The following is a 26,435-nucleotide window of genomic DNA, read 5'->3' on the forward strand; positions in this document are numbered from 1 at the left end:
GTAGATGCAGTGCGAGTGTACGTGAACAGCAGCTCTGAGAACCTCCAATATCCTGTCCTGTTTGTAGTTCGCCAGCAGAAGGGAGTGCTGTCATGGCAGGTCCCTCTAATTTTTCGAGGCCTGTAAGTACTGGAGTATCTTCTTTATATGACACTTGTCTGCCAGCTGTATCCATCAGCAGCCTTTCTCAAGTGCTAGGTCTTGCTACTTGTGTAGACTGCAGGGCATGGTTGCAAAGCGTGCTTGCTTACTGCCAGCTGAATGTACAAAGACCAGGATTTGGTAGGTGACCTCCTACTTGGCAGCTGGCTCTTGTCTCTTAGTTTCTCAAATATGTCCATGGAGCACCAGGAGGCTTGTCTGCTGGGGATCTGTCTGTGTCACTAGACAGTGAATCTACCCTATGGCATTGCTATCATTTCCACAGTTGCTTACGGTGCATTCAAGTAGTTCTTGGCTCTAGTTTGGAGTGGGGCTTGAACAAGCTCTCGAAAGAGCACCCTAACTGCTGGGTTACAGTGCACTTGGGGATTAAAGGCTCTCCTCTGTTTTTCTCCCCAGGTACACCTAAGCTGAGTCTATTCTAGCTGGTGGTGGTTGTTTTGGTGGTGTGAAAGTGATGCTGCTATGTATTTCCAGCAAATCAGAGCTAGTTAGGCTGCAAGTACTGAGATTTTGCAGGCACCTTAAACCATCTGAGATGTGAAGCTTCATCCTGTGACTGAAATACTGGTGCTGGGCAGCAAATACCCTTCAGTGTCTTGCCTGATGCAGGGGATGGTTAGAACAGTGGCTGTTCTGGGCTGTTGCTCTGTGCCTCCAGCAAATGGCAGATGTGCAAGATCTGCAGATGGCACAGGCAGCCTTGAGGAAAGCGAAATGTGGGGAACGGCCGCAGGGGTGGAGTTTGAGGTCTGAATAAAAGACTGAATAGTCTTGGCCTTTCAGATTAGTATTTCAGTTTTACAAGCAGGCAAAAATTTATGTCATTCTTAGAACTGCCAAACAACTTTTAAACTGCTATTTCTCTCTCTTTGCTATCCAACTTTCCCTCCCCTCCTTCCTCTGGCTGTTGTAGCTATCAGAGGACCTACAATTACCAAGAAGTGAGTCGGACCCTCTGTCCCTCTGAGCCAACACCTGAGACAAGACCCTCTGACCAGATTATATTTGTGGACGTCGCTTCCATGGCACCATTCAATATTGCATATGAGCTGCTAGTCACCAGGCTTGAGAACTTCCAACTTGAGTAAGCTGGGATGTGAGAATGCAAATATAATTTCTTCATGTATCTGTTATATAGAGATTTGGTCCATCTGCCTACTCTTCTTTTTCCTTCCCAGAGAAAGAAAAAAAACCATATTTTTTCTTTTGCATAATCTGAAGTTACTGTATTACTATTGAAGGTACTGAAGGTACTATTACTACCTTAAAAGTTTAAGACTTCAACATGCTGGTATTTCTTTTCTAGGACCAACAAAGCCTTTAACTTCACTGCCAGCCCTTCCCAGCCCCAGGTAAGGAGGAGTCCTGTGTGGTGTTACTTGTGTGTCTTACCACATCCAAATGGTTGATGTGATCCTTTGTTAGAGTTAGCAAAAGCCTTATATGACTAGGTCCTTTCCCTCTTAGGATGCAGCAAAACATCCTTAGCGTTCAATTTTCTGCAAATGTAGTGAAGAGGTAACAGTGCCTCAGCCTCTCTAGGGGAGTGTTTGGATCCTCTTGCAAAGCAGTTAAGTGAACCAAAACCCATGATCAAATCATGCAAATGAACGGTATATGCAGTTCAAGGAATGCCAGAAATGTACAGAAGGCCATTGGCCTGCTACACTTCATGAGAAGTGAGATGCTGTGCACCAGTGTCTTGTTACAGCCAGTGCTGGTTCAGTTTGAATTGCCAAGATGCAGTCTTTACTGGAGAAAAATAAATAGATAAATAAATAAGATGTAATGATACAGCAGAACTAAGACTGCTATTCGTTGTTCAGGAAGTCAAGTTGTGAGGTGATAAATGAAATGCGTGGTACGTCTGGTTATTAGTTCAGAAGAGAACACACATGTACAGCACATCCCAGCTGAACAGCCTTGGTTAGAGCCCTGCAGATACTACAAGTCCTCTCTGGAATGAAAATGCTCTTGGCAGTAACTATTGTGATACAGGAGCTCATAGAGCAGTGAAAGTATGTAATTTACCCAGGCTGCCTGGTATGCTGTTTTTGTTGTTGCTGTCAGTGTTAGCAACTCTACTTAATTTTAGTTTTCCTCTTAGAAGGCATCCCAGTTAAACTTCTTTTTTAGCTCTCAAAGGTCTTAAGCTGGATTGCAGATACACGCAGTATTTTATAATATAGAAGCACAGGGAATGGTGGTGGCTCTTTATAAACCGTCATTACTTAGGATCTTGTAATTTGAATGTAGAATGTATATGATCTGGCCTGGAATTAACTTTGTGACTTTGGTCTGTTATTTGTCACAATTAATAATAGAAGATTGGTGCCTTTTAATTACAGACCAGATGTAGAGAGTTGAAGATGAGTGCTTCTTAATTGTTAGAATGCTGAGAGTTTTATAAATCAAAGTATAAGTAGTTTGTGAAGGGAAGAGGAAAATAAAAAGGGCAATTGAGAATCTAGGTGGGTGTTGGAACAGCCCTAAGACTGGAAAAAGACAAGCATAACAACTGAAGGAGTTGTCTGGAACCCAGCTTGTGCCTGAGGTCAGAAGGAGAAATTAGATATGCTTGTGTAGGTCAGGAGTGTTGCCCGGATGTGTTGTACCACTCAGTCTGTGCAGCAAAGAACTGTAGGTCTCAATGCCCCTTATGTCAATTCTGTACTCTGGTATAAGCGTGGCTTAAAAAGAAGATTATAGAAGGGTCCTCATGGGTAACTTCTTCAAGGACCTAAAGATTTCCATGGGTAGTGTGCCTGGGAAACCAAGGAGCTTAGACTGCCAGTGACCTTGCTTGGCAGAGATAAAATGCACTCTGCTAAAGAAACTGGCCTGGTGAGTTTTCAGTTTGTAAGTACACGGTGTTGGAGACAGCACTCCCTCAGCAGTGAAGGGACCCTGCTTGGAGAGGAGTGACAGGAATGAATGCTTTAGGAGAAATGGGCAGACTTGGAAAAAACCTGGGTGATCTCTTGCTTATCTTTGCCCTTCCAGTTGGGGGCCCTGCTTCCTGGGAAGGGGACAGGGGAAGGAAATAGGAAACAGCTGGCCCTTGCACAGCACTAAGGTAAAGGGAGCTTGCCAGCTGGAAGTGTCTCAGGTTACAGTTTTGGAGCAGGAGCTGTGGTAGCTTCCAGGGTAGCAGCAGTGTCTGCCAGGTGACCATAAGGAAGGGATGAAGGTGGCAGGTGGTAGTCCTCAGCCTTGTGTCCCCTCTGTCATGGGGTGGTAGTTCCTGACCCCACAGACTGTCCTGTGGCCCTGCTCAAAGCATGGAAGCAGAGGGAACACTTGCCCCCAGAGAAAAAGTGGGAATATCGGCAGATGTTAGTCTCTCCATATTTTTTTCAGAGCTATAGCTGAATTATTTTCAGAGCTGAAATGAGAAAGCCCTCATTACCCTTTGCCCTCAAATCAAAACACCTAAATCCTACAACAAATACCAGGCAATATTTATCAAACTCTTGACCGAATTTCAACCATTTGACCTAATACTTTTCAGTCTGTCTTTGAAGCAACCCATCTGAGCTAAACTCCATCATATGTTCCATATATAAAGTACAGCCAGCAGTGTGGAAACATCTGGAAATTGCTCATAGCAACGAAAAATGGAGAAGGGTATAAAATTAAGTCACTTTAGCTTGATCGGGTGGAAAAAAGCTTATAGGGGAGCAGAAGCTATGCTGTATCTTGTGAGTTGAAGATGTCTGTGTCTAACAGCGTGTTGTACAAGGGGGGGAGTTGTTTGTACGTATTTAGCCTGTTCCCCTGTAGTGTAAGGTCCTAATATTTGAAATCCGAATTTTTGTGAAGGCCCTTCACATCCAACCCCAAAGCCCAGCTTGGGCTGTGGAGGTACCTTAGGGAGCATCTGAAGCTACTGTCAGCTGTGATTTCTGGACCATAACCCTCAGCACTCTGTTTTCTCCTCAGTATTTTCTGTACAAATTTCCTCAGGATGTCGATTCTGTCATTATTAAAGTGGTGTCTGATGCAGTCTACCCATGCTCAGTTGTCTCCGTCCAGGATATCGTGGTAAGTCGGACCAGAGGAGGGTGAGGAGCTGCCTGCTGGAGCTCTGTGTCATGCTGTGAAGGAGTCCCAAGAGAGAGAAATGCCCTAGGAAGGGCTTCAGTCTAGTGTGGTGGTGGTGAAGGAAGCTCCTGAAGGAGGAATGAAAATCCTGTGGGAAAGAAAAAGATGCTGAATTCAAGCAGCTCATAATGAGATTTTTGTTGGTGAACAAGCTCTCCAGCCTGTCCATAGGGCTTTTGTTACATTCTGCTCGTAAAGTTTAATACCATGCTGCCTTGTGACATGGATCTGTCTCTCCGTGAAGTGGTGTTGGATGGGATGCTGGTGTTTGAGGGAGAGGGCAGCACTGTTCCCTTGACCCTCCCCTGGCTCAAGGCAGCATGGTGAACTTCTGATTCTCAGATATGAGGGCTCTCCTTCTTTCCAATTCAATTGCCTCTCTATGCAATTATTATTCCCTTTTCCTGGGAAGGGGAGAGCAGCTGTTCCCTGCCACGGAGGTTGGCTGTTGCTTGCAGATGGGAAATATTCCCATATTTGTCCTCCTTTCCCACCTTCCTGAATGATAATGGGGACTGCAGTGTGGGAGCAGCAAGATGGTCACAGAAGTGCAAGATACCTTAGCTGCTGGCTCTGAAGTCCTGGCAGTCACTTTAGTATCTGGAGTGAGGAGAGAAATGGGTAACATTAAGCTTTGCCCAAATCCCTGTGTTTGAGTGGTAGAAGGGCAGGAAGGGAGACCGAGGCAGGTGATTTTCAACCTATCAGGTATTAAGAGTAGTGAGAAAGAGTAAAATGAGGGCAAGTACTTGGCATATAGTACAGACTACAAAGCGTGTGACAACCAGTGTACAGCCGAGCGTATGCACTGGCCTTTGGGAATGGTGGAGTGATCAATCTGGCTGAATCCTCTTCTGGGATTAAACTGCAGTGCTCTTGTGAGAATGCTGAGATCAGTGAGTGCAGGCCACAGCTGATGTCTTCAGAGCAGCTTTTCTAAGTTGTGAATGGGTCCTGGTTGTTTTGTTCCTTTTGTCACCCAAGCAGGGCCTTTTTCTGCTGTTCTGCACTGTCTGTTCTGCTGCCTCCCAGTGAAATTAGTTTGGATTTTGTCCCTGGTTTAACCCTTGGTTGTGTCTGTTTTAGTGCCCGGTGTACGACCTGGACCATAATGTGGAGTTCAATGGCGTTTACCAGTCTATGACTAAGCAGGCAGCCATAACGGTGCAGGTGAGATGCTGATTTTTGTCCCAGTGTTGTTTTTCTTTTCAGTGGCTTGTCCTACACATCCCTAGTTTTCTTGTGTTGATTGTGGTATGGCTGAGCACCTTTGCTTTTATAAGATCAGCTGATATAAGTGGAGAAGTGATGTTACCTTTTGCTACAAAACCTTGCTTACATTTACTTAATAGACCGATGTGTTATGTCTTAGGTGCTGAGGCTGTAGATCACAGTGGCTGCAGCTTTATCCCTTCTGTTCAAACCTTGGCTCTTCTGCCACTGAGTGGGACCTTTATGAGCAAAGTTTAGGTAGATGGTTTGCACTAATTAAATAAATACATGCCTTAGTATTGGTTTGCTTGTAATGGGGCACTGCTATGCTGCATATTGGTGAATTCAGTCAGCTTATTGTCTGTAAGGATGAGGGGACCATCCCCGGAACCGGCAGGTCTCTGTAAGACAGGTGCCTGTGCAGCAGCTGAAATGTTATCTCTGGCCTTTTGAAGCACTGTCTCTGCATTAGATTGGAGGGAGAGGCTCCTTTGTATCTCATGGATTCTGTCTTACTCCATCCTTCCATGCAGAGAAAGGACTTCCCAGGTGAGCAGTTCTTCGTTGTGTTTGTCATCAAGCCAGAGGATTATGCCTGTGGGGGTTCTGTGCCTTCTTCCGTTCATGGTAAGTTGTGCTGGGAGCTGGATTTGGTTGCTGCATCTGAGTGATGGAGCAGCAGGAGTCCTTTGGGATCTTTCTGTGGGATGACTTGTCATATAGCTCTGTCTTATCCAGGTAGCAGTGAGGAAGAGTGAAGTATAAATTTGATATTGTTGGGTAGGTTAACAGTCTTGATAAATCTAGGAAGTGGCTGGCCAGTACAGTGCCTGGCTTGCTGGGGTTATATGGTTTTCAGAAGACTCACTGGTATCTTGAGAGATACTGGAGACATCCAGGCAATGCTGCTTACAGGTTTTTGGTTGTTGGTAATTTGTTTTGTGGGTTTATTGGTTCCACTCACTCCCCCCCACCGCTGTATTTTCCTTCTGTCTGCATGGAGGCCCAGATGGCAGTTCCTGCGGAGAACATCTTTTCCCACAGCTAGCTTGGGATCTGTGATAGCCCTGGACTTCGGGGAACAGGAAAAATGAGTAATTTGGGGAGAATAATTTTACAAGAGACTTTTTCTAGGGCCTTTCCCAGGCAGAAAATGCTGTGTCCATTTCCTGGTGAGTGGTAAAAGCAAAGCCTGCACCACTCATGTGGTGGCTAGAAGTGGTGTGGGGACATTCCTATCCTCAAAGCTGAATGGCTTCCTCCCTGTAGGATAAGCAAGACTGCAACCAACAGATCTACTGGGCTCCCCCAATCCCCCTACAACCCTGCTGCCCTCCCCCCTAAAAAAAGGAGGGGTGACACCTTCTGGGTGTCTTCCTATTATTCTAAAGCTGTCAGCAGAGCTGTACTGGCAGGGCCCTGCTGAAATGCAGCAAGTTGCTAACATGGCATCCTGCACAGAAGTGTTTTGCCAGCAGAGTTTTGGCCAAAGGCAAAAATAGTGTCCCAGTATCTGTGATGAGAGAAACTGCTCTTTAGGACTAGATGAATAGGAGACAAGATGCCCTTGAGAATCAGGCATCCAGACTTAAGTGATGTATGGAAGGCTCAAGCAGGGATTTCTAGTTTGAAAAACAGGTTGTAAATGGGAGCGGGGGGGAAGACATATGGAAAAGGCTGAGAAAGGTTTAGAGCAAAATCACACAGAGTATAGTGAAAAACCAGACCCTGGTGCTTTTACAAGTGCAGGCAACTAAGATCAGGGCCACAGATTATTAATGTTTGATTGGTTTTATATTTGCTGTACACTTTGCATCTCACAGGGAATGTCAACCGTACCTGGAACCTGCAGCGGACAAAGAACCTTCAAGTGACGATTGTGCCCTCTATTAAAAGTCAGTGTCACTGGGCAGAGCAATGCAACTTTACAGGGGGACTTGGCATTTCTGCATAGAAGGGTATGGCTGGGTTGGCAGCCTTCGGATGGGATGGTGCAGAAAACACCAGCAAGGGACTCAAAACCAGTTGGAGCCCTGTTCTCTTCCAGGAAGTGCTGTGTGGCACAGGGTGGTCTCATGGGCACACAAGCTAGCACTGGGGGTGAAAAAATGGGGGGAGATGTTGCAACAAGTTCTGGCAATTCCTCTCAAAGAAAGCAGGTGGATTTTGAAGGGCTGGTTTGGGCTGATTGTTGTCACCAGGTGGTGTTGGGAAGAGCAGGACAGGAGCACCAGCTCTGAGAGGGGCTGTCCATGCTCTGTAAACTGATTGATGCCTTCTCTTTCCTCAGAGTCTGTTTATGTCCAGGCCATGTTCTTCAGCTTCCTGAGTTTCCTCTCCTTTTATCTGGGCTCGGTAGTTGTTGCTTTTGTGCACTACATCAGGTGAGTTCAGAGGTATAATAAGAACAGCCTTTCTGTTTCTCATCATCCTCAAGAGATGACTCACCCTACAGTACATTTGGGGTGGATGGGGTGGCAAGCATCTGAACAGAGCAGCCAAAGCTCACCATCAGCCAGAAAACTTTTCTTCCTCTGCTGTGGGAGTCATGGCAATTATGAAAACTGAAGGCTCTGCCCTCTAGCTTTTGTAGTTCCCCACCCCTGGGTTTCCTTATATGAAGGTACTGGGTGGCAGGTGGGAATTGTGATGGGGCCCACTCTGGCATATGGGACATATGCCAGAACACTGAGGAACCAAGGTACTTTCCAGAGCGTTGGACCAAGTGCTGCGATAAGTGGCAGTGAACCAACTAGGGCCTTGGAGTCCCGAGAGTGCTCTTTTCCATCTTCATCTGCCTCCTCTGCCTCAAACCTTGGTGCCTTGGCTTGTGTTGAGAAGAATATCTGCATCTGAGGTGAACCAGCCAGCTACTACGACAGATTGTTCTAGGGTGAAAGACAAACAAACAAACAAAAAAAAGGCAAAACTCTTCCCAGCTGCTCCAGGGTCGCTCATTACTCACTGGAGGTGACCTTGAAAGCCTCCTGAGAGAGAGAAAGGACTGGAGGGGCAGGAAGGGAACAGTAGCCTAAAAGCACAGGATGAGATCCTTGGTGAGCAGCAGGCAGGTGGTCTTAAGGTGGTGGGAGTGATGGAGTTTGCTGGGATCAGTCACTGTTGGCTGTAGAGGCAGTGACAATAGTTAAGCAAACCGTTTGTCCAAAGCACGGAGGCTTGAAAGGATGGAGGCCCCTCCAACACTCGTTCCTACTCTGCTGGGCAAAGGTTGGCATTAGAAGAGCCATATAAAGCTTTCATCAAATAGTAGGTTGTTTTTGCTGGAAGCTCTTGTGGGAAGCTCCTCAGACCAAATATGGCAAAGAGTTTTCAGCTGCTTCAGAAGAGAGGATCTTAAAAGTTTGGTGCTCTGAAACACAAGAATTTCAAGATGAGGGCATGGCTTACCTTCAAGATGCATCGATGAAACAACATTTAATTGCAGCAATTCAATGATATTACTTAAGTGTGTGCACGTTTGTGTGTTCTTTTTTGCTGTTACTTTTTCTTTGTTGTGGGCATATGGTTTGTTCTTACTCTCCTCTGCTCAGCACTTGCATTGAAGGAGTTGGTATTGGCTTCTTAAGCATCATGCTGATGCATGCCTCTAGCTCCTGCTGCCCTTTCAGCGGATTCCTATGTGCTCAGTCTCCTGAATGGAGGAGTTGGGTTTTGAGAGCCTCTCTCAATGTACTGAGCAGTATAGGATGGGACAGTCACGTAACTGGTTTTCCTACCTTTGGTTGATAGTTGAGGGGCTAAAAAAATAACCTTCTGTTGCTTTGGAAATCAGAGAGGTGGACAGCAAGCAGTCACGCCTGAGACATGTCTAGTCCGCACGGTATTTTTCTTCTTTTGTTTTTCTTTGTTTCTTCTGTGGTTTATTTTTGTTGGCTTGTTTTGTTGGTTTTTAGAGCTCCCACCGTATTTACTTGTTGGTGTCCTAGAAAATCCTGCCATGGCTGGCAGGCGATGGCGTTTGTTGACTATCTCATGAGCTCTGCCTGTTCTTTTTCAGGGTTCGGAGGAAGGCTTCAGCTGGGAGACTAAGTCCTGAGAATGGTAAGGTCCCTTTTCTGTGGTGTAACAGCTTTAAGTGAACAGCACAGGTCCCAGGCCAGGCAAGGGACTTGCTGGCCCTTCAAGCCTTCTTCCCTGAACATAGTCTCTAATGCTAATGAAAAACATTGGAGTGTCCTCTCTGCCCTCACAAGAGAGGGTGTTTGAAGTAGGCTCCCTGAACCTGTCCCTGACCCCGACCTTGAGGAGGTGGCTTTTAGAGGGATAGAGGAAGAGCAAGTCTTGGCTAGACATGGCTACAGGATCATGTTGCTGATGCCAGGTCTGTTAATTTCTAAGCGAGGCACTTTTTGAGTATGTCAGCTCTTATGCTCTAAGACATCCTCTGCCTGGTTTAAGCATAGAGTCTCTAAATTTTTAATTTAAATTTTAATTTGTTTTTAACTGGGACAAGCAGACAAGCAAGTGAATGAGTGACTAATACAGTTAGGTAGTGGTGTTTGTGTTATTTACTTTGGAATTGGATTTGGTTTACTTTATGTTGCACCCACATTTCTGCAGATTACTGCGTTATATACATATTGCAGATTACTGAGTTCTAAAAGCATAGCAGCATCTAAGAGGCTACCAGTGAAAGATGGAAATTTTTGCTATGGGAATGGCACTAGCTGTTTACGCTTTCTGAAGAAGTGTGGGAGGCTGGCTGTTTAATTTTGTTTAAATATTTAGTGCTTGCAAAGTAGTTCAAAGCGTTGGTCTGAGGATAAAGGCATCATCATTTGTGACTCTCTCCTGGGGAAAGGGAGGACATTATGTTTTGGCAGCATTGAAATGTTCTTGGTGTGTTCCCTTTTTTTAATCCCCAGTTTCTTCAGTCACTCTGGTCTGTTACACATCACCAGATAAGCATATTAGTATAACTGAGCTGTGCTTAAAGAATCATTAGTGAAACTTCACTCTGACATGGCATTACTTGGGTTAATATTTCTGCTGAGGACCTGAGGGCATTTGGACTCTCAAGAGTGGCTTCTTCAGCCACTGACATCCACATATGCATCCCTGCATGTGGAATGTGTGTGGAAGGTTTTCTTCACAACTGAATGAGCAGGGGACTGTAAAAATGTGCTTAAAAATATCTGATTTTAAGTCATTTGGGATGGATCCAGCTATGAGACAACCACAGATCTTAGGGCACTGGAAAAACAGGTAGGGCCTGTGTTTTGGGGAGTTTGGGAAAACTTAAGGGACTTGGCCGAGGCCCTGGAAGAGCTTCAGGGTGGTGACAAGGGATCAGTGTCTAAGGCAAGGATTCACAGTTTCAGCCCAGTGAGACCAGAAGCCCCAGGGAGTGCTGCTGGTGCTGCAGCTGAGGGTTCATGTGCTGAAGGCAGCTTAGAAGCTGCTTACTAAGCTGCCCTGGTAAGAGATGGAAGTTAGTTTCTGGTACTTGGGAAATTCCCAGAGAAAGTGCAGAACACATGCTGTGCTTAGTACGAATGTGGAGAGAAGAGACCTCGGTTCCTGGGCAGGGAGGATTGCTGAACAGCATCCCTGTGAAAGGACAGGGGGGCACAGTTCCTTCACACTTCACAGGTTTCCTCCTTGAGGCACCTGCTCCTTCTGTGACCTGTCTTCTCACTCACACTCTATGTCACCTTCACATACGTGCCTGGTGCTGCATGTCACAGCCACGTCCTTTTCTCTGGGGGGGAACAATGTCCTACCCACATGCTGTTTCTTTTTCTACTGTTTCTCTTCAGGGTGTGTGTCTGACTCATCTTCCCTGTCCTCCAGATTAGCCAGGGCATACCGGCTTTCTATCAATTCTTTTCTTCTCTTTCTCACCCAGTTTATCTTCCTCCAAAGTACCCCTGGGTCTTGCCTTCTCTGTCACTCCCCTTTTCTTTCTCCTTCCCCAACAAGAAAGTGTGGATGCAGGTGCTGAGCAATCTGCCTCTGCCCCTTGTCTTTGAATATCCTGCAACTCTGTGTGCCCCTTTGCTCCTGTCACCCAGCTTACGTTCAGCTTCTGTGGTTAATATATACTTTTTTTTTTTAAATCTCATGGCACACCTCCCATTCCACATCAGCACTACCTGGTGGAGGCCATAGCTGGAGGAACCACACCTAGTATGGTACATTTACTCTGCTGACTCACTTGCACACTGGGAGGTGGGACTGCAATTAGTGAATGAGCTGGGTCCAAAGTGGCTGTTAGAGTCAGGGCAGAGCACCTCTTCTCCCTGGCTTCCCTGATTTGTCCAGATTTAAATCTTCCTGTGGTTACCTGAGAGAGAATGTTGCTGGGTCACTTGAGAACATAAAGCCCGGTCTAGAAAAAGGAAGGAGTATCCCTTTGGGACAGGACTGACCGGAGTGGTAATTGTGCACGTGCCTTGGTGCCATGAACATGGGGAAATGCTTCTTCCACCCTCTTCCCAGAGATCTGGATTTCTGAATGACTTTAAAGCAACAGGAAAAACTGCCACAAGAGAGGGAGGGTTGCACAGTGGGTGACGAGTAGAAGGTGGATCTTGCTCGTGCAGCAGCCTACGACATCCTGCTAGTCCCTGCTCAGGGCTGAAGAGGTGTCATCTGGAGAGCTGGCTGCAGTGTGCCAGTCTTCCCTCTGGTGTTCAGTCCGTGCAGTGTTGTCCACTTCAGATGATCCTCTGAACTGTTCATTGCCCTGTCAGAGGGATGGGGCAGGAGGGAACGGGAGCTGATATGGAGTCCAAGTCCTAGCCCACAACCCAACAAGCACAATGAACCTGTCAAAGGAAAGCAGTAATTTGGACTGGAAACATCAAATGTCATTGCTGTGTGGGTGCTCCCTTGCCTAGGAATCAGGCTCAGGCAGGGAAAAGTTCTGGGGCTCTTTACATATGTGGCTAATGGAAATGGTGTAAAAACCTACACAGAAAGTGTTACACAGGTGCCCAGAATAGCTAGCTGGAAAGAGGACTATGCCTGTGCCTGTCAGCTTGGGACAGATCAGGTCCTGGGAAGCCAGAGGTGAAGCTTGGTAAGCCAGATCATTGCCAAGCTGCAGTAAGGTAAGGTTGCTTAGCTTAAAAACTATCCCATGACCTGTTTACCTTTGCTGCTGACTGCCCATGTGATGTTGTTACGAGGGTGAACTTCTACAGGCCGCTGGACCTGTCTCACTCTTCTCCACCACTAGAAGATATGTTCCCACTCCCTCTGCTCTTGGTCCCCTCTCCCTTTTGGGGAGATGGGTGTTTGACACCTCTGTGAGGTGGTTCAGCTGGCTGAACCTAATGTGTTTGTCTTCAGCAGCTGAGCCCAACCGTAGAAGAATCAAACAGGTACCAGGCAAAAAGAGAATGTGAAGTCAGGTGGGGAAGGTCCCAGTGCAACCTGACTGGAGATGCAGCTCTCCTTGCTTTAGATATATGGGTGGCAGCAGGGATTTCCCTGCCCTCAAAGACTTGTCCCTCATGTCATTAGCATGAAATCATGACCACTTTTTTGCATGGAGCATTTTTTCTTTCTCTTTGCTTAGAACTATGTAATGACTGTCTTGCCAAAGGTTGTCTGTGACTCTTCCAGGAGTATACCAGTATACTTGAATAGACCAATGTGTGAGGAGGAGAAGGAGAAAAGTCCGTAAAGATTCTCTAAATAACCTGGAACTTGCTCTAGAAATTGCCAAGACTTCCAGCCCCGTAATGTGATCTGTGCAGGATGCTGGAGGGAGATTCATGATTTGTGAGTCAACCTGGCAGCCTCTGTGGGGAGGCTGAAGGGAATGGGTTTGCTTCACATTGCAAAGCAAGGCTTTCCCTTGTGCAAAGTATGCTTTAGGAGGAGACTGCCATCTGTTTGAAGAAATGCTGCTTTTCCCAAGCATCTCCAGCTCTTCAAGCTGTTTATATTCACCTCAGACATGGGTTTTGAAGAACTGACATGAAACTGTCTCTTTTGGGTCTGCTTCCATTGCAGGATCTGCGATTGTGACGTCTTCGCACCCCATCGCAGCCAGCACCCCTGAGGGAAGCAGCTATGGTGCTATTGGTACAGTATCTTCCAGAACTGGGTGCACAGGGAGGGTTCTGCCTGGGACAGGGGAAGGGACTTTAAGATGCTTTAAAGCCAGAAGAGAATAAAGCTGCAAGCTGCTTTAGAAGTAGCTTGCAACTACTTGAAAAAATAATTGCGGCTTAAGAGGTTCAGGTTGCACTTTAGGGCAGAACGTCTACGTTAGAAAACTGGCAAATCTCTGGAAGAGATGCCCAGAGAGACTCTTTCATTGGAAATGTATTGGCTAGACAAAGCCGCAGCCACATGTTGGTGACAATGCTGCTTCAGGCAGGTGATTGACTAGGAACTGACAAAGGTCCCTTTCAACCAAGCTTCTAGGAGTCTATTATTAGCTCATCAAGCCTGCCTTTAGACCAAAGCATGCCTTTCACCAGAAGGCTGAAGGGTTGTGTGCTGGCAAGACAGAATCAGAACTTCTTGCAGTCTAAAGGTTTCATTAGGGGACAAATAATATCATGCTGTCAGCAGGTGAACCATGCCCAGGCAGTAGAGGAGAAAAACTCCCAAGGGTCCTGCTAATCTGAGATAATGGGAAAAGTCTTCCTTTGCCGGAGTGTTTCTCAGTCTCCTTACAATAGTTTTCCCTCCGGTGGAAGGATTGGTATTGAATAGCTCAATGCGGTGGACTTTTGGGCATAATTCTTGAATTTGACAGCTTGGGGACTCAGGCTGCAGGCTGAGGTGGTGCAGGTCCAGGGCAATGTGAAAGAGGTGCTCAAATGAGAGAAGAGAGCAGCTCTGTGTAATTTCTGCTCAGGATGCATTTGCTCACTGTGGTGCAACACTCAGATGTCACTCATTTGTTGAACTGTGAAGGTGTGATATCTCTGAATGGCTGACAAAGAAACACAGTACTGCTCTGTTGGTTGTGAGGTTTGGGGAAAATATGAGAGGATTTAAGTCCTGGAATATGTTGAGGGCTTCAGCACCACCTTATCCTCCTTCCCCAGTTCCCAAGGAAATGCTCTGAAAGCATTTGAGAAATGAGGAAGAAACTTGCGTTCTGCTCATGCCTTTATGGGCAATGGGCTGGCTGGGAGCTTGTGGGAGGTGCAGGCAAGTCCTGCTCACATGCAGGCGACCAGCACTGTGGATGCAATGGGAGCAAAGCTGATGCTCTGCCTGCTTTGAAAAATCAACTTTCTTCCTCTTTGTCTTTTGTTCTACAATATTTTTAGAAAAATGTACATATAAAGCTCATATAAAATCTGGAGATCAACTAGGTCAACCTGTTTCTGACCCCTGAACAGTCTGCTGCTTTCACTAGAGCTTTCTGGCTTGTCTCAGACTTCAAGATTTCAGAGCCCAGGCTAGTAAAGAGGAGAGTTTAGGGGTGAAAAGTAATAGAATAAAAGCAGAGGAAAAGCAAAAATGCTGCAAAGGGGAGAACACGGTCCTTGAAAGTGCTCTTAGCTGATAATCTCAGACTTCTAGGAAGGTTTGTGTTCATGGAAAAAATTGTTCCCTGAAGTGGCCATATTGACTTCTCCCCAGCAGGTTGTGGCTGGTATCTGGGGCAGCTTTCTTCTTGCTGTGCACAGAGGGATTTAGCCTTTAACCTGCCTGCTTCCTTCTCCCTGCTCTGCTCCAGATGAGTCAAGCTCCAGCGGTGGACATCAGTTTTCTTCCCCCGAGCGCAGGCCGCCGGCTGGTTCTGACACAGACAGCTCTGTGGAGGAGGAAAGTGACTTTGACACCATGCCAGAAATCGAAAGTGATAAGAATGTCATCCGCACTAAGGTACGGCTGGCATTGCAGCTGTGGCCATGATGCTGGGCCATACACACGTCTGGGCTAGGACCAGCACTAGTCACTTGCCAGGATTTTAAGCTTCTGCTTCCCTTTTAGGTGGATTTAATCGAACAAAGCCAAATGTGCTTCCTTTTCAAAGTCTAGAAAGTTTTCCTGCTCTGTTAAGTGTGCCACTGAAATGAGTGATTTAATTTGGAAAACAGAATATAGTGGGGACTATTGAGGAAGGAGAAAGAAGCCCAGAATATCCTATAAAGTCCAAGAAGGCGCAACAGCATAGGGAGAAAATAATATGCAATGGGAGGTGGTTATCTGGTACAAGTGGTGTGACTACAGTAGGTGTACAGAGGAGCTTTAAGCTATCAGTTCTCCATCTGCCTCCTTTTGTCACCCCACACTGCTCTGTATGGTCAGAGCCATTCCTGGAGGCCAGAGGGTTTTGCAGAACTCACTCCCCATAGAATCAAGGGACATGAGATCGCTGATTAAAAAAATGGTCCAAAAAGCACCAAGCTGCATATTGTCCGAATATGTCAAGATCTTCTACTGGCTTCAGTAGTCTTCATTAGTTCTTTTCTGTTTTCTTCCCTCTCTCCCTGCCCACTATGTTTTAGGTGTTCCTCTATCTATCAGACTTGTCCAGGAAGGACCGACGGATTGTCAGCAAAAAATACAAAATCTATTTCTGGTAAGGAGAAGGCAAACTGGTAAGGCCCAAGCTGTGGATCCAGTCTCTTCTTGTGGAATGTGTCCACATGCCCTTCTTCCGAACCACATTTTAGACCTGAGGGTATTCTTTTGAGCTATTCTGTAACACGTCCTGACCCTGTTCCAACCAGTAACTGAAGATCCCACATACCTCAAATAAGGATATTAGTGCACCAGTGCACATATGATCCTGGCAATGGATCTTGATTTGCATAATTGCTTTAAAGTGAGTGTGGTAACAACTGGTAAGCTGGAACATACTGGGGAAGGGGAGAAGTTGGCACTCGAAACACGCAAGCTTGTGGGCCACATACTGTTTTTTCTTGTGCCCTTAGCATTTGCTCATTTAGCACATTTGCTCTTCTGCTTCAGGAGATCATAACCAGAGATATAAAGCACCAGCTAGAAGAGCAGGGTGTGTGCCCTTAGGCACAGAGGTGTACGCATCCCTTCACAAGTCCTGTGGGGCTCTGTCCTGGGTGTGAACCAATTGTTTTGGTGTGTTTAACTGCTGCTACTGTCTCCTCTCTGCAGGAACATCATCACCATTGCAGTGTTTTATGCCCTGCCGGTCATCCAGCTTGTCATCACTTACCAGACGGTGCGTTGGGCTCTATGTGGCTGTCTCCTATGCTTGGTTCCTCTTACCTTTAAACTTGCTCTGTGGTTGTGTGGTGTAAGGATAACAGTTGCAGTGAAACTGGGATCACTTGATATCCTGCTCTGTCTTAGGGGTCGTTTACCTTAGCTGCACTCTCTGCACTGTGTATTGAGTGTCGCTGCTGGCTTGGCTCACTGAGCTTGCAGTTCTGCTGGTTTTGCTTGGGAAGCGGGAGTGCAGCTGTTTTCTGGCTCATCTGATATCTCATTTGTGGCCTGTTTCATTTTAGAGGCAGAAGAAATCTGCTGTTACCACTAAAAGACAACTGAAAGCAAGTAGGGTTTGCTGTGATACGAGTGATACTTTTTTCCCCTCCCTTTTCACCCTTGCTGTTACTCAGATAATTTGCAAGCAAATCTATTAGTGAGGGGTTGAGAGCACACATTTTATTTCCTCTGAAGACTGCTGTCAGGTTTGTGGCCTATGCCACATCTTGTTCCCCCCTAAAAGCTTCACTTTTCAGATGTCAGTATTCCCCTGTGCCAGCGCTAGAGCTAGGCTGTGTCCTTGTGTTCATGCAGTGTTTGCATGAAGCAAACCCTTCACGACAGGGAGGATTTTCTAATATCAGATCTCCCATCTTCTCTGTGCCCAGGTAGTGAATGTGACGGGCAATCAAGACATCTGCTACTACAACTTTCTGTGCGCTCATCCCCTTGGGGTGCTGAGGTGAGTGAGCCCTGTGGTTACTGCATTATTGTCTCATGCCTCCTGAGTGTTTGCGCTGTGCCCAGGTCAAGGTTTTATCCTTGCCAGGTTCAGAGTAACTGTGTGGATAAGATCACTGAGAGTTTAGGACACCAAGCTTTCTGTTTTGCTCAGTGGTAGCTTTCTGTTTCAGTGACACACATGCAGCCAGGAATATATTGCACTGGGGTTTCCCTACTAAATCCACGGCACAGGAATGAGGTTCTCCCATACTCTTTTGGATGCTTTCACTTGTATCCAAGGACCAGCAGCTGTGCAACTAAGTTCAGATCAGTCCTTTCAGTGCAGCGTTTCTCTGAACTAATGTGGGATTGCACTGAAAGCCCAGAGTTAGAATCTCATAGAGAAAGTCTTAAATCCACTGGAGCAGGTGAATTGCTCAACCTGAAATAGTCATCCAGGCTGATACTGGCAGGTATTTGGCAGCTGCTGAGGTGGAGGATGGTGATGGAGCAAAATGGATTCAGCTTATCATGACCCAGGGTTCGGTTTGCTGTTGCTGTGCTGCCTTCGTCTTAAACCTTCTTTTCCCCTACAGTGCTTTCAACAATATCCTCAGCAACGTGGGCCACATGCTGCTGGGCTTTCTCTTCCTCCTCATTGTGTTGCGCAGGGATATTCTCCACCGTCGGGCCATGGAGATGAAAGACATCTATACCCTGGTAGGAAGCATGGTTGCGTGGGGCTGAGTGGAGGGAGGAAAGGAAGGGAGGACTTGAAAACCGGTGTTATATGCAGTGGGTTTCCATTTGCCTTCTTTGCTGGGTGATTGAATCCTCCTCTGTTTTGCTTCCCTGAAAATGGGTCTAGGTGAGACAGATATATTCTTGCACAACCCAGTGCTTTGCCGCTTATAGCGTGTCCATACTGCCATGGTGACCCAGCCTGAGCTTGCAAAGACAAGATGAGGAATGACTCGCGTGGCTGTGGGTTTTCCTGCAGCTCTCACTGTGGAGGAACTGGGCCAGTAAGAGTGTCCTCAGATGCTTTTGTTTATAATGAGGTTTGATTTGTCTTATACAATCAAGAGTTCCTTCTTGGCGCTCTTGTTAGCGAGAGGGAATAACACTGATAACCCAGAGGAGTTTTGCTGCCTCTAGCTCAAAAGCACAGTTGATAATAGCCAGAGCTTCTGCAATCTCTTCAGTATCTTCTGAGAGAGGATGGAGAAATCTGCAACTCTGTGGTCAGTGGTGCTGGTGGTTTCTGGAGACAAATAGCTCTGTTTCCAGTGGGTTGGTAGCAACTAAAGGCCTTGGCAGTTTTAAGGGTCTGCTGCTTACGGTTTTCAGATGAGATCTCAGCCAGATTGTAATGGGGATGTGTTTTCACCTAGGCTGATGGGTTCTGCTCCTAAGGTGATTTCTAACCTCCTACTGTCCACGAGAGCAAGGCTGCTATTCTGGGTCCCCAGTGCACTCTCACTTTTGGGCAGATTTTTAGTCTCAGAAAGTCAGTACCAAGACACTGAGGTCTTCAGACCAGAAGTTTCTGTGTGATTAGCTTGGGTTTGCTGCCTGTGGAATCGCCTGGCTATGCAGTGTGGCTAAATGCAGAACCTGTGGTTGCACACAGCATGCTGTGCTGCACTGGTGACTGAAGGACCTAGGTAGGCATTAGGAGGGATGAAGCGATGGAGAGTGGAACCTCGCTCGTTGTTAGGACAGCGAGGATACTTATTACACAGCTCTTCTCTCTTCCAGGACTATGGGATCCCAAAGCATTTTGGTCTCTTTTATGCTATGGGCATCGCTCTGATGATGGAAGGGGTGCTCAGCGCCTGTTATCACGTCTGCCCTAATTACTCCAATTTCCAGTTTGGTAAGCTGAATTTCCTTTCTTCTTTTGAGCTGGAGGTAGGGTTTGCCATGCATTGTCTCCTGCTGAGTTGCTGGCGTTTCCCATCCCTCTACCCTTGCAAACCTCCCTGGAGCCTGTCTGTTTGAGGGCTCAGTCAGGAGGCAGTGAGGCTTTCGATACTGGGGACTAACACAATTCAGCCTCCTCTCCAGACCTTGTGACTCTTCTGGTACTGCACTGTTGGCAAGATCTCCCTTTGCTTTTGCACCTTTGGAGATAGTAAGTGCACAGCCTGAGTGCCAGAATGATCAAACCTAGGAAACCTCTGCCATCTCAGTGGAAACTTTTCTCTGTGGGCTCTTTTGTTTTCCTGGGGAAGAGAAGATTCAGGCAGGATCTTGTCTGTGTGTGTAAATACCTGATGAGAGGGAATGAAGATGGCTGAGCCAGGCTCTTCTCAGTGGTGCCCAGTGACAGAACAAGAGGCAATGGGCACAAATTAAAACAGAGGAAACTCCATCTGAACACAGGGAATTTTTTTTTCCTTTGAAGGTAATCAAAGACTGAACAGGTTTCCCAGGGAGGTTGTAAAGTCTTCTGTGGAGATATCCAAAGGCTGATTAGATATGGTCCTGGACAACACTGCCATAGCTGACCCTGCTCAAGCAGGAGGTGCTGGACCAGACAACCTCCAGATGTTCCTTCTCATCTCAACCATTCTGTGGTTCTCTGCCTATTTCTGTGCTGCACTGCAGTCTGAGATTTTTTTATTGCCCCAGAGTGTGATAGATATGATGCAAGATGGCAAAGCACAAAGTGCCGTACAATGTAGTGCAGCATCAGGGATTTGTGCCTGCCAGCCTGGGTTTGGTCCTGCTGCTGCATTTCTTTATATGTGCTCAGAGCAGGTTTCTCAGCCTACTTGGCAGTAACTGTTTTCACTGTTTCTGTTGTGCTCCCTCCATAGACACCTCCTTCATGTACATGATCGCAGGACTGTGTATGCTCAAGCTCTACCAGACCCGCCACCCAGACATCAATGCCAGTGCCTACTCTGCCTATGCCTCGTTTGCTGTGGTGATCAGTCTGGCCGTCCTTGGAGTGGTATGGCTCCCGCTTACCTACCTGCTTCTCTGAGAATGAGATGGTGTGTCTGGGAACATAGCTGAAGTGGGCAAATGACGGGGGAGAGAAGAGTGTGTTAAGCAGCATTTGAATACCTAGTACTCTTGGCTTTTCCTGCTCCCTTCCCCTGGGCTTGCAGGGAGGGGAAGAGCAGAGCAGTTTTCTCTAGGTGGGCTCCTATTTGGAGTTTGCCTACCACATGACCTCAAGAGGAGAGAGATTAATGCATCCAGGTGTCCATGACAAAGCATGCAGCTGGTCTGCCATGGGTTGGCTCACCTTGAAGGATGGGGGTGAGGCTGGCTGAGCTTCCAAGAGAGGTGTCCTCAACCTAATTGCTTCTGCCTCTTTCTTCCCTTTGGAAAACTCTGTGTTGCTGAGCACAGCTCCTGCAGTTGGCCTTCTTATCTTTGGAGAGGTGGAGGGCTGGAGTAACAGCTGGGGGCCTCCCAGGCAAGTTTCTGGAGTGCTCGCTTATAGAAGGGCACTGGAGCAAGAGGAGTTACCAAAGTCACTCTTGTGCACCTGTAATCTCTGACAAGTCGGACTGGTACAGGGCTTTGCCTGTTTGCTCACAGCATCGCAAATACTGAGCTGGGCTTGCCTGAATCCCCAACCTGTGTGTTAGCCTTGAAGGTGTCTGCTTCTCTTCTTCTGAAGGACTCATTTTCATTCAGCAGTTACTAGGCAAAATCCATTTCTTACTCTGAACTAGCATCTAGGTTCCAGGGGGTGCAGGGCTGTACAGCCCCTCACTACCACACATAATGCAGAAATACCAATGGATTCTGCCAAGGTCTCGGGGCAGGAGACTGTCTGTGGCATGCAGAGGCAGCTGGTGAACTTGGGACTTTCCAAGAATCTCTTGATACCTGTGGTAGATCTGCACACCCGGTTTCAAAACACTGGGGTTTTATTATGGGATGCTGTATCTTTTCTTGTGGGATGCTTTGAAGCTGTTCAGCAGAGCTTATAAACTGCATGTCTCCCTTGCTCCATTCACGTAGAGGTCGATTTTCTGGTTGCTTTTTGGTTTTTTTTTCCCCACTGAAAAGGAAAAGTTCAGGTAAGAACTGCCCCCCGGGGGAGGGAAGAACATGGTCGCAGCCTGATGGCAGACCAGAGTTTCTGGAATCCTTAACTGAAAAATTGTTTTAGTATAGCATTAATCTGCATTTTTAGGTCACTTCCAGTTCTTAAATAAAGTGAAGGTGTACCATAGGATCCATTGCCTGCAGAGCAGTTTTGTCATTCTTGATCTACTACAGTGCGCTTGTTAAACTAACGGTCGGTTCCCTTTGTAGAAATTCAACTCCTGGCCAGAGCTGCTGCCCAGATCAGCAGAGAGAGCTTGCCTGGCCTGGGAGTCCCTACATTCCTACTCCCTGGGCCAGCTGTTGTCCTTCCAGGCTGCCATTCTTATCTGAAGGGGCATTCAGAAAGAATGGTTTTCTCTCCAGAATGCTGGGCTCCTCTTGCTTGTCTGGACATTATTTTGGATTTATAGATCAGTTTTTCAGGTTGGAAGAATTAGGGGGTTCTCTTCCACATTCAGTGAGGTTGTCTAACAACCCATGGTGATGTAGGACAGGAAAGGATTAGCCTGCTGACAACGGGGCTCAGTTTGCTTTTACTGTGTCTTTGTTTTCAGGTGTTTGGGAAAAATGACGTGTGGTTTTGGGTCATTTTCTCGATGATCCATGTTTTGGCCTCGCTGGCTCTCAGCACCCAGATCTACTACATGGGCCGCTTCAAGATCGGTAAGTGCTGTAACATCTTGCCCTAGGGTGTGCAAGTGCCTCCTGTCCTTATCTGTATGAGTCACCCAGGCAGTGCGTCTGTGAGCACAGTCCCGTGGCCCATGCTTGTGTTCTGGGCTATCCTGTCCTCTCATCCATCTGATGCTCTTCCTGGCCTCTGAAGTCCTTGTGCTGCTGCTTCCCAGACCCATGGACGTCAGCAAGACCTGTCTGCTCTGTGATGGCAGAAAAGCTGGGCTCTGAGGGAGTCTGCCCTTCAGTGACAGCTCTCCCTAGCGCTGTCCTCAGAGCAGCGAGCTACATAAAATCCTGTCACAGGGTGAAGGGTGAGAGTGTCTGGTGGGGAGCCTGGCTCTTGTGTTCTGCTTACAAACATATTTCTCCTTCCTCTTCTCCTCCTGTCTGCTTCAGATGGCCCTGACTCAGGTAACTGTCAGCAGCTCTCATTCTCCTCTGTCAAACTGATTGAGTAGCGGGGTAGCAGCCAGGGATGCATGGACGTGTGTGGGGTGACAGGCTCATGTATCACCTGGGTCAGCTCTTGAGAACTGAAGTCAGCTTGCCAGCGGTACTGCCAACCCTGTTCTGTGGCAGGAGATGGGTGATAGAGCACAGGAGAGATTTGATCTTGGCTCAGGAGCCTTTTCAAGCTCTGCATTTGTTGCTGAAGAGGGGGCTGTGTGTGTGCATGTGTGCTCATCTATCCCCACTGACACCGATGGCTCTCTAGTGAAGCTTCTGCAATGATTTTTGGGAGCAGGAGTGTCTTAAGTGTACTCTGCCCTCTAGGGCTGTGGGATCTGTTCCTGCTGTTTCCCTGCAGCTTGTTTCATGGACAGTGCTTTTCCTCCTTCTTGCGTACTCATCTCTTCCAGAGATGTGGTTGCAAAGCACAAAGTTCTTTATGCATACAGACGGGGCCTATTTGATTTCTAGGCAGTGCTAGTGTTGAGCGGATTTTTTTTTCACCTGTCATTCTGGCCAAATGACATCTGCATGCTGTGGTGGCTGCCCTTCTGCTCAGCACAGACTGCTCCCAAAGGGCAAAAAATGAATCTGTTCTCACCCTGACCATCCTGAGGCTGGGTCCTCTATTGGCAGCAGAAAGGTGTCCTCATCTTTCCCTTGTAGGCATTTTGGAGCTTGCTCTGCTGACCGTTCTGGCTTTTTATCCTCTTCTTTGACAGACTTGGGGATATTTCGACGAGCAGCGATGGTGCTGTACACGGACTGTATCCAGCAGTGCAGTCGACCAATGTACATGGTAGGTGATTTCTCATCTGTCAGCTGTACCTCTGTCAGCAGCTTCTCACTTTCCAGGCAATATGCAGAGGACAGAGGTGTAACTCTCTGAAAAAGTGATGCTCCCTGCTTCACTTCTTCACACTTCCCCAAAACGTCTGGGTAAGCATAGGTCTTTGCTGGAGTGGTTTACCCCCTGCCTCCAGGCCTCCCCTAGTCTCAGGCTTGGTGAATAAAACATCAGAGCAAAGGTGATACAAGCATGATAGGATTTGCCTTTGCTTTTGCTGCCTGGAGGCATCTGTTCAAAGGAACGGGTATGAGGCTCTGTGCAGCGGAGCCTCCCCGGGGAAGGCAGTGATTATTTTGGCTCTCTGGCTTAAGTAACAGCTATTGCTATTTCTACAGCACCTTAGGGCAGACAGCAAAAAAGAAAGAAACAATAGCTGTTACCTTGTGTTCCGCTGATTACTTTCTGCTCAGCACAGAGTGCTAATTAGGGCTTGAAGCCAAAAGAAGTTTTTATTCATGAGCATACTTTCTGTTTGTTTATTTCTCCTCCTGTCAGTGTCTGGCTGAGTTTTGCAAGCAAAGTTGGTGTGCTTAGGCATAAAGTAAGCCTGGCCAGCTTGAAATAGCTGCATCGAGAAAGCAGCTGCAAGCATAAATGCACGTGCCCCTTTTACCTGCTGTAGTTACAGTGCTCCTCTAGCTAATGGTGAGATGGGTGAAAAAACGCTCTGTGGATATGTGTGGGATGCTATCCAAAGCTTCCCCTCTTGCCTCTCTCAAGCATGTCCTTTATGCAATGATTTTTCTGTAAAATGGTGGGAGGGAGGGAATCTAACTAGAAACACAGTGGAAACAGTCAAAGTTTTTGCAGAACTTCTTGAGGATGATCCTTAAGTGCTGGGCTTGTCTTTTTTTAGATGTTTAGTCTCCTTGCCATGCCTTCCTCAGATTTTTGAGGGCCAGAGCAGTTTCCATCTGGCAAAAGCTCCTACAGAGCAAACTTCAGAGCCAGGTGCATGTGTGCTTGCAGGAACCAGACTCCAAATTCTCACGTAACGATACCCTGAATTTCTGAGGCAGAGCCCTCTTCTTGCATTTCCTTCTGCTGTCATATGATCATTAGTGTCTTCTCTTCAGGACAGGATGGTGCTACTCGTTGTTGGAAACCTGGTCAACTGGTCCTTGTAAGTAGTGGGGTGTTGGTGTCTTGTGTACTTGTGCATGTGTTCAGAGGGATTCAGTATTGACCCACTAGTGGCCTGCAGTGACATGCAGCAGCGTCTGTGCAGTAATCCTCTGCTGGGGCCCTTCTGACACGTTTTGGCAAGGAGCTTGGTGTGATGAGCACTGATGGTAGGCAGATCTACAGGATGCAGTGCAGCACTACAGAGCTGCATGAGGCATCCGTAAGCATTTCAGCTTGTGCTGTCTTGCTGCTCGCATCTAAGTGAGCTTCTGTAGGGCCAGCCTGGTACTGTGGTGCTGTACAGGTGCTTACCTCATAGGTGGGAGATCTCCGGCACAGCCAAGGTGCAGGAGACTTGACAGATGCCTGTCAGTCCCAGTCACAGAGCCTGGCTCAGGAGTAATTGCGTGGGTGGGAGGGATCAGCTCTTGGATGAGACCTGAAATCATTACCCCAAGCTCTTGCTTTTCACTAAAGCTCCTTCTCAGGGACATGCCTTCTCCTAAACATACAGGTCTGGGGCCAACTCCTTCTAAGAAAGATGAATTTGGTTGTGGGTTGAAAGCAACCTAGGGTCCTTGCCTTTCTTCTGGGGTCTCTGGTTGCTCTCAGCAGCTGACCATGGCTGAGTTTGCTTAGCTGGGAGCAGAAGCAAAAAGGTGCACTTCCTCCAGGGAGCTGGGAGGCTGTGGCAATATCACTGTGTCCTGTGGTCTGGTGGGGTAGTGGGTGGCTGCCAGTCTCGGGATGTACCCTGTCACCAGTGAAAGAGACTCTCTATGTCCCTTCTTCCCTCTCTCTCTCAGTGCTATCTTTGGGCTGGTATATCGGCCTAGAGACTTCGCCTCCTACATATTGGGGATCTTCATCTGTAACTTGTTGCTGTATCTGGCTTTCTACATCATCATGAAGGTAAAGGGAGGCAGCTGTTGCTGTCACTGGGATGTCTGTCTCCAAAGGGGAAGGGATGGACCTCTTTTCTTGCTTCAGTTTGGGTTACTGTGGCGCTGCTGAGGAATGTAGAGAAGCCTTTGTGGGACTCAGGGTGGAACAAGGTGTTGGTGCTGGGGAGGGATTCTGTGTAGCCATCTCAGGGGTGGCCGAGCAGTGTTTTCCTGGGGTGGGCAGCCCTTTGCAGGCAGATGCGGATGGTCCAGGCTAGCATGTCAGCCCTATGCATGGCTTTGGCCCCTGGAAAGAACTCAGAGTGCATTGTGAGGCTATGTCCCTGTCTGCAGCTCCGCAGCTCTGAGAAGATTCTGCCCATCCCCCTGTTCTGCATCGTGGCCACAGCAGTGGTGTGGGCAGCTGCCCTCTACTTCTTCTTCCAGAACCTCAGCAGCTGGGAGGTAAAGTTCCCTGTCCTTCTGTCCATCTCTGTCTTTCATTGCCTTTCCTTCCTGTTGTTTCTTTTACATGAAAAATACTCTGGGGAAGAGTCTTGGGCTGCTCATGGAGAGATGAAAGGGTTTAACTCCTTCAATAGACTGGGAAGGGAGCATAAGAAGCTGTGCTGAGCAAAAAGTGACCATACGCATGTAGCTGTGGAGAAACTATTTACAACCCAGGTGATCTGCAGGCCACTGATTCTCACCAGGGAACAGAGGAGGGGCTGGGGATCTGAAAGCAAAACTGGGCCAATCCTGACCAGTCTGGATGGAAGACTGCTCTCTGGATCAGATGGTCAATGGGGATTAATGTGCTTGGGGTTGTGAGGAACTCTCCATGGCCTACGAAGCTCTTAAATCCTGACTGGATGCCTTATGATATCTCCACAGCAGTAAGAGGCTTTATGCGGGGTGGTCTGGTGTAGGTTGTGCAGCTTGTGCTATGCAGGACCTCAGATGTGGAGACCAGAGGGTTCCCCCCAGCCATAGGTTGTGGCCACAAATCCATCTCCCGGTCTAAGTATCAC

At 47.4% G+C, this 26,435-nt stretch overlaps 1 protein-coding gene across 1 annotated transcript in view; it reads left to right on the forward strand.

The window, feature by feature from the left end:
- SIDT1 (SID1 transmembrane family, member 1) overlaps positions 1 to 26,435 on the forward strand; it is a gene marked incomplete at its 5' end in the record, with an annotated part of 27,640 nt that continues 1,205 nt past the window's right edge. Inside the window, 22 exons of the mRNA XM_010139753.1 lie at positions 1 to 122; positions 1,079 to 1,249; positions 1,472 to 1,517; positions 4,108 to 4,209; positions 5,356 to 5,439; positions 6,015 to 6,108; positions 7,305 to 7,376; positions 7,772 to 7,865; positions 9,500 to 9,543; positions 13,468 to 13,539; positions 15,158 to 15,306; positions 15,933 to 16,006; positions 16,561 to 16,627; positions 17,283 to 17,356; positions 17,934 to 18,057; positions 19,099 to 19,216; positions 20,163 to 20,299; positions 21,972 to 22,080; positions 23,268 to 23,344; positions 24,472 to 24,518; positions 25,327 to 25,432; positions 25,759 to 25,869. Of these exons, the coding sequence (XP_010138055.1) occupies positions 1 to 122; positions 1,079 to 1,249; positions 1,472 to 1,517; positions 4,108 to 4,209; positions 5,356 to 5,439; positions 6,015 to 6,108; positions 7,305 to 7,376; positions 7,772 to 7,865; positions 9,500 to 9,543; positions 13,468 to 13,539; positions 15,158 to 15,306; positions 15,933 to 16,006; positions 16,561 to 16,627; positions 17,283 to 17,356; positions 17,934 to 18,057; positions 19,099 to 19,216; positions 20,163 to 20,299; positions 21,972 to 22,080; positions 23,268 to 23,344; positions 24,472 to 24,518; positions 25,327 to 25,432; positions 25,759 to 25,869 (2,094 nt within the window). The remainder of the gene's footprint in view (positions 123 to 1,078; positions 1,250 to 1,471; positions 1,518 to 4,107; positions 4,210 to 5,355; positions 5,440 to 6,014; positions 6,109 to 7,304; positions 7,377 to 7,771; positions 7,866 to 9,499; positions 9,544 to 13,467; positions 13,540 to 15,157; positions 15,307 to 15,932; positions 16,007 to 16,560; positions 16,628 to 17,282; positions 17,357 to 17,933; positions 18,058 to 19,098; positions 19,217 to 20,162; positions 20,300 to 21,971; positions 22,081 to 23,267; positions 23,345 to 24,471; positions 24,519 to 25,326; positions 25,433 to 25,758; positions 25,870 to 26,435) is intronic.

Source organism: Buceros rhinoceros, unplaced genomic scaffold, assembly GCF_000710305.1.
Source record: "Buceros rhinoceros silvestris isolate BGI_N320 unplaced genomic scaffold, ASM71030v1 scaffold13577, whole genome shotgun sequence".
Lineage (NCBI taxonomy): Eukaryota > Metazoa > Chordata > Aves > Bucerotiformes > Bucerotidae > Buceros > Buceros rhinoceros.